The sequence below is a fragment of the Cibotium barometz genome, chromosome 8 (assembly GCF_041138505.1).
Source record: "Cibotium barometz isolate CiBa-2024 chromosome 8, ASM4113850v1, whole genome shotgun sequence".
Classification (NCBI taxonomy): domain Eukaryota; kingdom Viridiplantae; phylum Streptophyta; class Polypodiopsida; order Cyatheales; family Cibotiaceae; genus Cibotium; species Cibotium barometz.
The window spans coordinates 22,067,970-22,082,949 of NC_141053.1; the positions used below are offsets into that span (position 1 = coordinate 22,067,970).

Here is a 14,980-nt window from a genome sequence, read left to right on the forward strand (position 1 = left end):
ATGGTCTGCTCTTCTAGAAGAGTTGCTATTGAAAAGACAAACAGTTGGTGGGCTGGATTCTGGTGACACTAAGCTGTACTTTAAGTGTCAAGCTAATATCCAAATGGTGGAAGATAAATGCTTTAGAGAACATGAATATTGGACCAGAAAGAGACTCTTCAGCAATAAAAAGAAATCTGACAACAAGTTTTTTAAACTTTCCAAGAATAAAAGTGACATAGTGATGGGGGGGGCTGCATTTTAGATGAAGATGGCACTCCTTTAAATGACCCCAAACTGCTTGCTTTGAAATGGGTCAAATATTTGGGGTCTACATTGAGCTTAAAAGAAGATTCCTCTTTGAGGAGGTTCCAAGCTGAAAATAGGCTTGGCACTCTTAAAAAGAGGTGGTGACTGACATTTGTAAGAAAGCCTTCAAATTTGGTTATTGGGACAAAGTCTTTAAAGAAGGATTGGTGAAACTCATCCCCAAACAGATTGCTTGCAAAACAGGTTTGGGCATTGGAGGTCTATCACCTTATTGACTGTGATGTATAAAATGTTAGCTAAGGTGCTTGCTATCAGAATTACCCCTGTCTTGCAAGAGATCATTTCAAAAAAACAACAAGAGATCCATATATGGCAACATTTTTGCTACTTTATTGGGTAGAGATGTGGCCATTAAAACCCAACAGAAATGTATCATGATGCAACTAGATCTTGAGAAAGCATATGATAGGATACAGTGGTCTTTCATTGCAAGAGTATGGGAAGAATGGGGTTTGGTACCAGAATGGCTGCTTGCATCTATTCTCTTTCCATGGGTGGTTTCTCTACTGTACTTCTTAATGGAAGAATAGTAGGAGGCTTTGAAATCAATAGGTCAGTCAGACAGGGATGCCCTTTAGCCCCTCTATTGTTTGCTATTGCTTCTCATCCTCTGATCCTATCACTTGTTGAGATGGACTGTAGGGAAGGCAAGATTACTGGATTAAAACTCAAACATAGTGAGAAGCTGGTCATTCAATGTTTTGCTAATGATTCTCTTTTATTTTTAAAAGTTGAGAACATCAATGTGAGAATGGCCTTAAATATTGTTAAGGAGTTTGCTGATGCCTTAGGGTCTAAATGCAATATTCTAAAATCTAGGATCATAAGTTTGACAAAGGATAATGATTTTGATCTCCAGAGGTGGGGATGTGAGGTAGTACAAAAGGGCCACGTAGTGAGGCTGCTTGGAGTTCCCTTTGGGGTGGGTCTTACCAATAAACAACTAGTCATGTGGGCCATAAACAAGTTTGTTGAGAAATTAAAGAAGTGGGAAGGTTTGAGAGTACCCTTTCATATTAAAATTGGATGGTGGGGGGAGAGTATCCGGGAACTCTATGTTGTCACTTGGGTTATGGTGGACTAACAAGCTTGACCCCCCTCTTGCATCATTGGATATTGAGGTGGCTAAGTGCCTTAATAACAAAGGTATTAGACACCTAGCTGATTGTTGGGACAATAATGCTGCTAGATGGAAAGAGTTAAATGCATTATCCTTGGAGTTTCAGTTTACCAGAAAAGAGAGAGACTTGATGATGCAGGTGTTGGAGCTACTGTTGTTGCAGAGTGAGTTATGTTCCACAACCACAGATATTTCAATATGGATCAAGGATTGGGCATGGTCTAATGGTGTTAAACTGAAGGATGGAAAAACTAAAGACATTTATGCTCTCATGGAGGAAGGGAGATGCTAATGTTATGTACTGCAACAAAATATGGAATGTAAAGTGAAGTGTGGCAAGTTGGAAAAATAGATGGCATGTACCATGGAACTCTCAGATGCCTAGAAAATTTTAGGTTTTTTTGTAGAAGGTTTGTATGTGGGCACTTCCTATGGGGTATAAGATGCAGAAAAGAAACATGGCTAGTGGTGTATGCCCTAGATGCAGGTCTTCTTTGGAGAGTGGTAAGCATCTATTTTGGGACTGCCCTGCCCTAAGAAGCACTTGGGGCAAAATGACGAGGTGGATACAAAAGGGATTAAATATGTAAATTTTTTGGGAGGATTGGCTTCTTAGAAAATGGGCAATTAATGATGAATGCAGTGGACTGGTTTTTAACATTATTAGAGCTTGCATCTTATGGGAAATTTGGACCAGCAGAGAAATGACAGTTTTTTTGAAGACTACTTGTACAGGACTGCAGGATTCTGAGCTGATGTATAAATACATTTGCATGTGTTGGTCTTTCTGTAATGTAAATAAAATCTGGTATGTGGAGTTGGATGTACTATTAAGAACTTACAGAGGAATATCTCATAATGATGCTCCCTTTATATTGGCTGAGCTTCTTGCATACTTGGGGTTACTCCCTAATGTGGACTTGCGGCTGCTTGTTGCTGGTTAGATGTTGGATTGAGAAGAAAAGGTTCCCTAGATTTGGGCCCAAAACATAGAGATGGTACCGTAAGGAAAGTGGATCACACATTTGTGGCTTTTATTGAGAACGAGGTTGGCACAAGACCTACTGTTAAGGTGTGGTCAAAACACGGAGGACTCCTGGAGAAACAGTCTCCCTGGGGCTGCACTATTGAGGCTATGATGGAGGCTTGTTTACTTCTGCTGGGATATCAGATTTCTTGGGATCAATCCAGTTTTTTATGTGAAGATGACAGATGGGATTTCCTTTGTAAAATTCTGAACGAGATAAAAAAGGAGTAGAGTAGTGTGGATCTGGGGTATTAGAGGTTGTGAGAAAGTTAGGTGTGGGTGTGATATATGTTGGTCTGACTTTCAATAGTTAATATATATACTTTATTGTAAAAAAAAGAAGAAGAAAGGATCTAATGGTTACATATGGCGGTAGCGAAATTTACCGTGCATTGAAAGTGCCACGTGGATGCCAGCAGAGCATAGCACCGAGGCAGTTCTCTCGATACGAAATTGTTATGAGAGAGACTCTGTGCGATCCTGCTGGAAGGTTCTCGGGTGAAGAGGTCTCTCTCTCCGCAGATTAGGGTTTCCTTGGCGCGATAGTGAAGCACTTTAAAACGGCAGCTAAGGTTGTGTTCCGATCCTGCTGCGCAAAACAGGTTAGGGTTCTCAGAGCAGAGCAGGGTTTCCAGTGTGGTTTTAGGGTTCCAGAGAGGATCAGGGTTTCGGATACAGTGGCCCAACATGGCCTATGGGCGTCTCCTTCGGTCTCTCCTGCGCTCGTCTCGCCATTGCAAGCCCTTGCATTCTCAAACCCCGCGTTGTGCCTCCGATATCTCCTTCAATGGTTCGATCGGCATGGATTCAATGGAAGGTTTCGCATGCAAGCGGAAAGCTCAAAACACTAAGGTAAGCCGCTATAAACTCCTCTCCTCTGCAGTTGGCCTTGTATGTGGTTTAGCATCAAGAATTCAAAGATGCAACTTCTTGTTTTTATGTAAGCAACTTGTCTTGCCTGTGCGAGTGGGCCCACCATTCGTATGACGAATGTGGGCCCCTTACGAATATGGGAAGGATGGGCGCCGGTCCAAGCCCAAGGCTTGTTAAATACTTGTATGTATTGAGAGAGAGAGAGAGAGAGAGATTCAACTAGCATCCAATTTAGAGAGAGAGAGAGAGAGATTCAACTAGCATCCAATTTTGAGAGAGAGAGAGAGAGAGAGAGAGAGAGACTCATCTAATTTTGACCTATGGGACCGAGATACAAAGTAGGCTAGGAGTGGCCTCAAAAACATACAACAGAAATATAAAGTCTAATAGAAATTGACCTCTAAAAATCTAACAGAAATAAAAAGTCTAATAGAAATTGACCTCAAAATCTAACAGAAATTGAGCTCTTGAGAGGAGTGGGGTCTCTCGTAAGAGACTGAGCATGGCCCTTTCCTGGCTTGGGGGTACACAATTCGTGTGGGTGATGGTCCTTGCCTCCCAGTAGACCATCCCATTTCCCATCTTGCGAGCTTTCCAGCTTTGTTCGCTTTTGCTTGAGTTGTTCTAGTATGAGTTCCTTGGCTACTCAAAGAGATATACCTTTTAGTTTGTTTGAAGATTGACCTAAAAAGTGGGTACCGGTACTCTGTGGGAACATGCATTGGACGCCACAAGACCATGCTACTTCTTGATACGCGATGATTGGCTTTTCTACAAAAGTTGCCTGTGTGTCCTGAAATAGTTCTAGGCAACTCTTATCCATGATGCCCATGATGCGATTACTGGCGGTCATAGGGTCATGAACTCGACTTTGGAGAAGTTAGAGAGGCAGTTTTATTGGCCAAGAATGAGGCGAGATGTGTGCACACATATGCATCATTGATTTGTCAAAAGGTGAAAGCTCCTGGTGGGAAGAAAGTAGGGTGGTTACAACCATTACCAATTCTCGGAGGACCTTTCCAATAGAAGCATTTGAAAGATCGTTCTAGTCTTTTTTGACTAGGACGTCATCATTAGTGCTTGAAGCTAATAGATTGACAGTGTCTTACCAGGAGATTTCGGAGTCTATGAAGGAAAACTGGCTAAAGTGCAGGACCGATAAGTAGATATATTACCTATATAATCATGGGCTTGGCAGAGAGCTAAGGTATCTCATCATTCACAATTGTTGAAGCACTCCAAGGGCTAGGAGAGTCAAAGGGAGGCTATGCCAATGTCAACTTGAAGGTCAAGAACGGGCATCTTCAAGTTGTTGTTTTCCAGCCAAGGAAGGTCTCCAATAAAGCGAATACACCAGGGGGCCCTTTAGAGGGTATTTGGGACCCTATCTTCCCTCCCTCTCTTGGGAGCCAGATTTATCCGATGAGGATTGGTAGAGTTGAGAGGCCCTAGGTCATGATGTTCTCCCATATGATTGGTAGCATACCATCAGTCCCACATCAAATTAATGTAGGCAGAATTTGCTGTAGCCCTGATGGTAGTGGATGTACTCTTCCAAACAATCACATAGCTCCATCACATCAGTCCATAGTTGTTTCTCGTACCGGTACGAATGGGTTCGTACGGCACGACACCGTACGATATCGTATGGTATCGTACGGTACGAGTTTGTTTTTGTTTGTTTGTTTGTTTTTTTTTTTCTCCCCCAAATTTGTTTTTCCTTGAAAAAAAAATTCCAAATGCTAAAAAAAATATAGAAACCTTGCTTTACGAAGATCCCAAATGCTCGCAATACTTCCCAACTTTCGTGTCCACTCAGTATTCCATATGGGGTTGTTGAGAGACCTAAAAAATCTGGCAAGGTAGACTGGTAGTGTACACTTGATTAGTAGGATGAGAGAATCTTGCTACATCACTTGGGGATCCCTGGTATAGGTAGGCTAGACAATTAGATTCTCAAGTTATGCACGAGGGAGAAGATTTGGACATGGCCATTTTGATCTAGCGAGGAGTCCCTAAACTTATCACCCTAGATGCACTCCTCGTATTTGTGCAAGGACGGTCCCTTAGTCATAAACGCTACACTGGGAGACCTTTGGTATTGCATTACCCATCCAGGTTCTTTTTTGGAGACAATCGGGAGATCCAACCGGGAGAGACACATATCCATGTTGTGGTTCCTCAAGCACTGTAGACTTCTCCCCTCCCAACCTTCCCTCACATTCAAGCTTGAAGCTCCATAGGTTGTATGTGTAAAAAATAAAAACCGTATTTTATTGTACGGTATCCGAAAATTTCATATTGTACCAAAAATTCCCGTACGGTATCGTATCGTACGGTATCGTATTTTCGTACCGTGACAACCATGCATCAGTCACATGGATCCATGTAGGTACTTGAGGCGTGTCTTGGAGTCCTGGAGATAGCTAGCACTCCAAGGTCACCCTGGAGTATAGTATGCCTTGGTTTCCACTTGGTTCTCAGTATATGGGTTTTGCAGTACATTGTCTTCAGGAGTGTTCAAGGTGACTATTTGCATGGATTCATCTCTTGAATACAACGAGTCACATATCCAAACTAAAAGTTGCTTTTTTAAAAAGCAGCTCTAGGGCCAAAAAGCAAGGCCCTGAAGCTAGAAAAGCAAAACAAGAACTTTTGACTAAAGTTGAGTAATATTTTACTATTAAAAAGACCAAAAGCAAAGCAAAAGGATCACTTTTTGGCAAAAGCCAAGGCTTCCCCAAGTATAAAAGAAGCATGAGTCTCTCTTGAGCATCAAGTTGAAGAAGAACCTCTTCATTGCATGGCCATCTTCGTTGAAGTGTGGAGATCATCTTCTCCATTATCTGCTTGATCTTGAACCAAATCATGAAAATTTTCATCATTGCCCGTTGATTCAGAGTGCCTCTATCACATGTCCGTACGACTGTACAGATCCATACAGCCATACGAAATTGTACTGACATGTGTGGAGTTGTACGGACTGAAAATTTTAGAAACCCTAAAAATTTCAAAAACCCTAAAAATTTCAAAAATGCTAAAAATTTCAAAAACCCTAAAACTGCTCCAAAAACCCTAAAAACTACTTTTTGGAGATTTTTATCGATCGAAAACCATTGAAACAAGTTTTATATCAATTTTCTTGCCAAAAAGATCTTTCCCATGGTTTTCTATATATCGACAAGGTTGTAGGAGTTGTGGAGATTACTCATGGGAACTTGGACTTGGATTTAGACTTGAACTTGAATTTGAACTTGGACTACAACTTGGACTTGGACTTGGATATGAACTTGGACTTGGATCTAGACTTGGATTTGGATTCATTGGATTTGGATCTCGTACTAGCTCGGTGAGAGTTTCTTGTGGGTCATCCTCGTGGTGTGCTCGGCATTAGAAATCTTGTGCCTAGACATAGACATCGACATCGACTTGGATATCCTACTCGGCATATCTGTTTGTTTTGTATTCATTGATTGTATTGATGCAGGCCAGCGTGCCCGTGGATTGTTCTTGAATAAATTCCTAAAAGGGGGCGGGGCCTGTTCCCCGCTCAGTGTGGTGTATTGTGCAAGATCCCTATTCCCTTCTCTCTCTCCCCCCCCCTCTTTCTATATCTTTATCTCTTGGACACTTGGTTGAGTCTGTCACTGCATGCCCCATTGGGTTTACAATGGTATTAGAGTAGGATTTCTCTTGAAGAAACTTTCTTGGGGTGACAGAGCCATGCCGAGAGCAGAGGGAGACCAAGGGTCTAATGAAGGGAACAACTATGAGGCTAATATAGGACTTCAAGATGGGAACCAAGGTCGTCGATCCATTACTCATGAGACCACGGCCATGGCATCAGAAGAGTACCATGACTTTCAAAACAGATTAGACAGTTTCTCCAAGATGAAGAATTCCTAGCTTGGAGAGCCGAGAAGGAAAAGGACCAAAGAAGGGCTCAAATGTTTGAAGATTTCATCAAGGATGGAGCCACCAAAGCCGAAGGAATTGAAGCTGCTAAAGCCTATCTTCTGGCCAAAGGAGTCATCATTGCAGAAGGGTCTAGAGCTACACGCTCTATTTATCATGGAGGAGACAAGGAAGCTACACCTACGCCTACTCTTTCAGATGCAGTTTTCTTAGGGCAGGTAAGGGAAAGGAAGGCAAAGAAAACAGAGAGGTCGGAACATCATCGGATTGACATCATGCCAGGAACTTTGACGAATGGTTTGCAGTGGTGCTTAGCCCATTGCATGTTTCGACAAATAAAGCCGTGGGATCTTTGTGGACCAAAGTTGGAACAAAATCCTTTGAAGCATTGAGACTTTATGCTAGCAAAGGACCGGTGTTGGTTATTCTAGCCTTTTTTTTTGTGGTTGAACATGATGAGATTGCATTGGAGCAGTCTTGAACCAAATAGGCCATGCTGTATCCTATGGATGTCAAAGACGACAAGCAAGTAGATGCATTATCTCGGAATCCCTTGAGCCATGCGGTTTCTATGTGTTACCATATGGATTTTACTTTGATGAAGGATCCTTATGCTACCAAAGAGGATTTCAAAGATGTTTTGGAACAGATTGCAGGTTAGAGATTTGGTGACTTTTTATGTCATCAAGTAAGGTTTTCTTATGATGCAAGCCTGGGTTATGTGTGACACAAGGAATTGAGGCCAAGGTAATAGAAGAGTGCCATGCTCCTTCCTACATGGGGCATAGAGACACCTTGACTACACTTCAAGCTTTGGAGAGCTACTTCTATTGGCCTACTATGAGAAAGGACATTGAACTTTATGATTCAAGAATGTTTGGTTTGTCACAAGGTCAAGTTTGATCGACAAACACCAGCAGGATTATTGCACCCATTGAATGTTCTATGGGAGAGTATTGCTATGGATTTTATCTTTGGATTGCGAAAGTCAAGGAATGATGGTATATGGACCTTTCAGATTACCAAGAAGATCAACCATGTATGTCATCGGTTGGACCTTTTAGATCATTGGAGGATATATAATACCTTCCATGACAATTTATGGAAACCATGTACAGGAGGAACCTGTATTGAAGGATCCACCAGGGATGGAAGAGCCAGAACAGATTGAGTTTCATTCTGTGAGAAAGAGGAAAGACAGTGGTTAGAAAGTTCCTCTTGGAATTCAAGAATTGTTCTCTATTGGATGCGAAATGGATGCCAAAGAAGTACTTCAAGGACTATCCAGATATACTACGAGCTTATGAGGAAGTGGTGTGTCCAGATATATTTGAAGTACATGTATATTGACATCTTGCAATCAAGATAGATTTAAGAGGGAGGGATTGTATCTCTAGCCCGCTTCATAATATATATATATATATATAGTGGACTGTAATTGATCATTATTGTGCTTATCATGATTACTTGGACATGCTCTAGTTTGGGTGGCAACGATGCCCGATAGCCCAAGGAGCAAGATTTGTATATGGGAGGCAACGATGCCAGATATCTTGGACTTCGCAGTCGGGCGGTCATTGCGACCAGATGGCCCAGATGGCCCAGATGATTGTATTGGACTTTGCAGTCGGGCGGTCATTAAGACCAAATGGCCGAGATGATTGTATTGGACTTCGCATTCGGGCGGTCATTGCAACCAGATGGTTGCCCAGATGATTGTATTGGACTTTGCAGTCGGGCGGCCATTGCGACCAGATGGCCCAAGATGACTGTATTGGATTTCGCAGTTGGGTGGTCATTGCGACCAGATGGCCGAGATGATTGTATTGGATTTCATAGTCGGGCGGTCAATGCGACCAGATGGCCGAGATGACTATTGATGAATTCTCGGGCGGTCCTAGTGGCCAGATGGCCTTGGGTGATAGTCTGAGCGGTCTTTCTCGGGAGCCAGATAACTCAGCATGGTTTTTGATGAAGCCAAACAAGATAATCCATGAACAGGAGGATCATTACTTGTGCATTGCATATTGATGTATGTTTGAATTTCTTTGACTTTGTGTGCTCTTTTTGATGTGTGAACAATGCTTGGATTTATGGCATGTGACAGTCGACTAGGCTCTAGACTACCCGGCCAGTACTTGGTCTACCTAGTAGACATGAGTGATGCATACTTGTTTGTTGACTAGCTTCTGTCTAGTTTTTGCAAAAGGTAAGTATGCATTTATTAGATGCTCAAGAGAGGCTCATGCTTCTTTTATACTTGGGAAAGCCTTGCTTTTTACCGAAAAGTGATGCTTTTGCTTTGCTTTTACCTTTTACATTGCTTGCTTTTGGTTTTTTTAATAGTAAAATATTACTCAACTTTAGTCAAAAGTTCTTGTTTTGCTTTTCTAGCTTCAGGGCCTTGGAGCCGCTTTTTCATCTTTTAGCTTTTTGGTCTGGCACAATCTTCTCTTTCCAATGGTGCCCTTGGCTTGCGGTCAACGTAGTTTGACTTTTTGCTTTTTTCTGCCTTTTGACCAAAGCTGGTGCTTTTTCTTAATCAAACCTTATGGACCCTGTCCCCATGTCTTCTTTCACATGTGGTGTGTCTGGGCATGGGTTTCATCGTGAGAAATAGAGCTAGGAGGGCCAAATAGTTACATTCCCTCCCTCTTATATTGCAGTTGTCCTCAACTGCGGACTTCAAGTGTTCATATTTTCCATGTATATTCATGTGTTCCAAGTACATCATATAACTCCATATATTTCAAGGTACTAACCCCATCTGGTGAGCTTTGGATATGAACTTGGACTTGGACTTGGATTCATTGGATTTGGATCTGGATATTGGATCTGATGCTAGCCCGATGAGAGTTTCTTGTGGGTCATCCCCAAGGTGTGCTTGGCTTCAGAGATCTCATGCCTAGACATAGATATCGACATCGACTTGGATATCCTACATCGACATTTTTGTTTGTTTTGTATTCATTGATTGTATTGATTCTGGCCAGCGTGCCCGTGGATTGTTCTTGAATAAATTCTTGAAAGGGGGCGGGGCTTGTTCCCCGCTCGGTGTGGTGTATTGTGCAAGATTCCTATTCCTTTCTCTCTCTCCCCTCTTTCTATATCTTTATCTTTTGGACATGTGGTTGAGTATGTCACTGCACGCCCCGCTGGGCTTACAGTTTATCTCTTGGCAAGAAAATCGCAAGCCTTCTCCCGCTTCCAGTAGTGGGTGACTTTGGTTGAGACTACAATCACACAGAAGGTTCGACAAGTCCGTTTCGACAATGGAGGAGACTTCATCTCCAAAGCCTTCTGTAATTTTTGCTCACAGAAAGGTATAAGCACTCCTCAAGAGAATGGTGTGGTTGAACGCAAGAATAGGATTGTTCAGGAGATGGCCCGTACCATGCTTTCTTCTTCTAATCTTCCTCCGTCTTTCTGAGGAGAAGTTGTGAGCACTGTCGTTTACATCATCAACCGTTCTCTTACAAAGGCGGTTTCTCATATGACTCCAGAGGAGGCTTTTACTGGACAAAAACCTTTCGTCTCTCATTTTAGGGTTTTTGGTTGTGATGCCTATGTTCATATCCTTGATTCTGACAGATCCAAATTTGATCCCAAGTCCAAGAAGTGCAAATTCCTTGGGTATAGCTCTCATTCCAAAGCTTACAAATTAGGGGGTCCAGAGTCGCGATCCTTGGTGATTTCTCGCGGTGTTTACTTTGTTGAACCCTCATTAGATGATTCTCTCTCTCATCCCGAGCTTACCATTGAGGTCCCTTCTTCTTCCTCGGCCACCCCAACTCCACCACCAGCTTCTCCACCATCAACTTCTTTATTCCTTGCCTCTCCACCCCTTCCTTCCTCGGCTCCTCCTCCTCCTCAATGGTGGATTGCTCCCAAGATTCCACGATGGTTGGAAACCGCTGTTTGAGATTCTCATATCTACGATGATGTCAAGTTTGCCTTTCTTAATGGTGACTTATATGAGGAGGTGTATGTTGAACAACCTCAAGGTTTTTAGGTTCGTGGACATGACGGTAAAGTGTACAGATTACACAAAGTCCTTTATAGTTTGAAATAGGCACCCAAGGCGTGGTATGATGAGCTTGATGCATTCTTTCTCTCCCTTGGATTCCGGAGACGCTTTGCAGACATCAATCTCTATGTCTTTGCTCAGGATGCTTTGCTCTGCTTGATTGTCTTATATGTTGATGATTTATTGATCACCGGCTCACATCTTGCCAAGATTGAACAGCTTCGGTCAGATTTAGCTCACCTTTGAGATGACTGATTCGGGACTTCTCCACTACTTTCTTGGGATGGAGGTCTATTAGTCTTTTGATGGAGTGTTTCTTAGCCAGTAAAGATATTTGCAGCAGCTCCTAGAGACATTTGGGATGACCGAGTGCCGTCCAATTTCTTGTCTGATGGATCCTAACTCCAAGCTCTCCCGTGATCCCTCTCCCCTCTTCGAGGACAATACACATTACCGGAGGCTTGTTGGTTCTCTTATTTATTTGACTTACACCAGGCCCGACATTTCTTACAGTGTCAGTGTTCTCAGTCAGTTTTCTTCCGCTCCTCGACATTCTCATTGGGAGGCCGCTCTGAGGGTTCTTCGATACTTATCCCATACCTTGGACTATGGCCTCTCTTTCAGAGGAGGCATTGAGCTTGTTGGATACTTTGATGCTGATTAGGCAGGTGATCAGGATACTCGACGATCCACTTCTAGTTATTGCTTCACTCTTGGTTCCGGTCTTATTTCCTGGAGATCCAAGAAGCAGAATACAATTTCATTATCTTCCATTGAGGCTGAGTACTGTGCTTATGTGGATACGTGCTATGAGTTGTTATGGTTGTTCCAGGTGTTGAGCAATCTTGATGTACTCTCAGATTCTTCGGTCCGTATTCTTACGGACAGCCAGAGTGCCTTGGCGTTGGCTCGAACGTCATCCTTCCATGGCAGGACCAAACGTATTGAGGTCCACTTTTACTTTGTTTGTGAGCTGATCGCTGACGGCATCATTACATTGGAGTATTGTCCTTCTCAGAACAACATTGCTAAACCTCTTCCTCGAGATACTATTGATCAACTCCTTACCCATATGGGGGTCGGACCCCTATGCTGGAGCTGAGAGGAGGTTTTGGACATGTCATCTCCAGGTCTCTTTTACTCCATTTTATTCCCTTTTTATCCAGATATTTATTTGATTTTGTTAGGGATTTTTCCCAAATTTTTCCACTATTTTTATAGCCTATTTTAGGCAATTTTATCAATCGTGGACATTTGTCCTCGAATGCTACTGGCCGATTGCTCAACATGAGACGTATATAAGCATGGCCATTGTGCTTTCATGTATTAAACATTCATTCAATACATTCAATATTTCAGTCTCTAGCTCAAGTGTTGGATCTCTCTTGGCTGTCTACTCTCTCTTGTGTGATTTCTATTTGCTTCCGCTTCACATTCACATATTCTCACACAAGCTACCTTTCCACGTGATGTAGCTGAGGGAAACGTCTCGGCTATACTCATAAGCCCCATGCTTGATATTTTGGAGAGTGATATACCATCTATTGGGGGTTGATACTCCTCTCATGTTCCATGTTCCTCGTATTCCATGATGAGATTCCATGGATAGTGTTGTATTACCCCAGTGAGATAGCTTTGTTTTGTTTCTATTTTATTTTCCATTCCATGATGAGATATGCCATGGACATTATTGTATCTGTTTGGTCTCCTAGGCCCATTGGGTCTTTAGTAAACGCACAATATATCTTTCTTTTTTTCTTTCTTTCTCGCTTGCACTCTTATCTCCATCACATTGTGCTATCGTCAAGAACAAAGGTGCTGATATTCATTATCAAAGTATAATCCTGTCTGTAAGCTTCCGCATGTTACAGTGGTAGCGTTGAGGATGGTGTCCTATGCAGTGACGCCCCTGTATTCCAGAGTCTTCCTCCTTGTACCATCCCTTGGGGAGACTCTGATGCATAGGTGAAGGGATTTGGCCTCGATTCTCTTTTGTTCCTTGAGTTCGAATGAGAGAGAGAAAGAGAAAGATATATTAAGCATCTACTAAAGACCCAATGGGCCTATGAGACCGAAGTGATACAATAATGTCATGGGATATCTGATCATGGAATGGAAAATAAAACAGAAAGAAAACATAAACGTAGCTATCTCAGTGGAGAGAGAGAGAGAGAGAGAGAGAGAGAGAGAGAGAGAGAGAGAGAGAGAGAGAGTGTTTTGCTGATGCTTTGAGAGAGAGAGAGAGAGAGAGAGAGAGAGAGAGAGAGAGAGAGAGTGTGTGTGTTTTGCTGATACTTTGAGAGAGAGAGAGTGTGTGTTTTGCTGATGCTTTTACTACTGCTGCAGCAAGCTGTTTTCATATCTCAATGGCAAGTTGTTAGAGGCCTATCTGTACCAGCCACTTTTGGTACGCAGACCATGGAATGAATTGATTTGAAGATTTTGATTTTCTCACTAAAGTAACTTTCTAACAGTGAAGGTTTGGTGCAGATGTTCCATACATTGAAGCCTCAATGTGGTATAGGAGCAAGTAGGTTCCATTTAATTTTCAATGATTCAATTCCTACTGGGTTCAAGTGGGTTTTTATGAAGATAATAACAAATGAAACGGGGTTGCTGCAGAAGCTATGCTCAACTCCCAAGGATGGAAAATACTATGCAAGCATCTGTGAGGTTCATGTCTTCTGGTCAAGGTGTGCCACACTTTATTGAAGCTCATTCAAGTTAATGTATTGAGGCTTCTGGACACTTTTGCTTACTAAGCATACCGAATTTTCAGGCGAAATAGTTGAAGTTACTGTGCCTTTCATGGGAGAATCCGTGAGAGATGGAACAATTGCAAGCTTTTTGAAAAGTGGGTTGAAATCCAGTTACATGGAAATGCAGGCATGCACAGACAAGCACTCAGTAACATGCACATTTATGTGCACAACAACCCCTTGCTCTGTTGTGCCCGCCAGCGTGCACTTAAGTGCATTTGCACTTGTGTGTATGCACACGTGCATGCTGGTATCACTGATTAGATGTGCATGCTTTTCAAACTTCATGACGTTAATCATCTTTCTTTATGTATTATATCTTAAGCTGGTTATTGAATCTTGTTGTTTGGAAGAGTGCAGAGCCGGGTGATCAAGTGGATGTGGATGATGTTATTGCACAGATCGAGACAGACAAGGTTTATCTCTATCAAATAGTTCTGCAGCATTTGAAGTGATTTGTGATTGTGGAAATCACTGATCCTTTGGGATGTGAATTGCTACAGGTGACAATTGATGTGCGAAGCAATGCAACAGGCATCTTAGAGAAGGTGAGAATTGGCTTAGTGTGTGTTTTCTTGGCTATGGAGGCAGTAAATTACCAGGTTATGAAGAACTGAATTTTGTATGTATATATTGTCGTCAAGGTCTTTTGAAAGGAGGGGGGGGGGTTGGGAATGGTTTGTTTCCAGCTCAGAGACTGGCAGAATTGTTAACCAGTGCAAGGTCCTTGTGGGGGAGGGACTCAGGAGGCTTGATTCCTTTTCCTTAATGCTATCTTTGATATCTTTTAATCACATGTAGCTCCAATGGTTAACACCGTAGGATTCATTTCCAGTTTACAAACCGGAGGAGAATTGAGGATAGAGACAGAGAGGCAGAGATGGGCAGCAGGCACGGTCTAGGTTGCATTCCTTTTGGGTGCAGCTATGAGTCTTCTTATTGGCAAGTAG

General features: G+C 42.4%; 1 protein-coding gene across 1 annotated transcript in view; it reads left to right on the forward strand.

Annotated features, from left to right (window-relative positions):
- Positions 1–2,871: 2,871 nt before the first annotated feature.
- Positions 2,872–14,980, forward strand: part of LOC147636042 (Dihydrolipoamide succinyltransferase) — a 33,382-nt gene continuing 21,273 nt past the window's right edge. Inside the window, exons 1-7 of the mRNA XM_086801487.1 lie at positions 2,872–3,308; positions 13,618–13,678; positions 13,762–13,801; positions 13,894–13,964; positions 14,051–14,125; positions 14,391–14,446; positions 14,534–14,578. Of these exons, the coding sequence (XP_086657613.1) occupies positions 3,144–3,308; positions 13,618–13,678; positions 13,762–13,801; positions 13,894–13,964; positions 14,051–14,125; positions 14,391–14,446; positions 14,534–14,578 (513 nt within the window). The 5' untranslated portion in view covers positions 2,872–3,143. The remainder of the gene's footprint in view (positions 3,309–13,617; positions 13,679–13,761; positions 13,802–13,893; positions 13,965–14,050; positions 14,126–14,390; positions 14,447–14,533; positions 14,579–14,980) is intronic.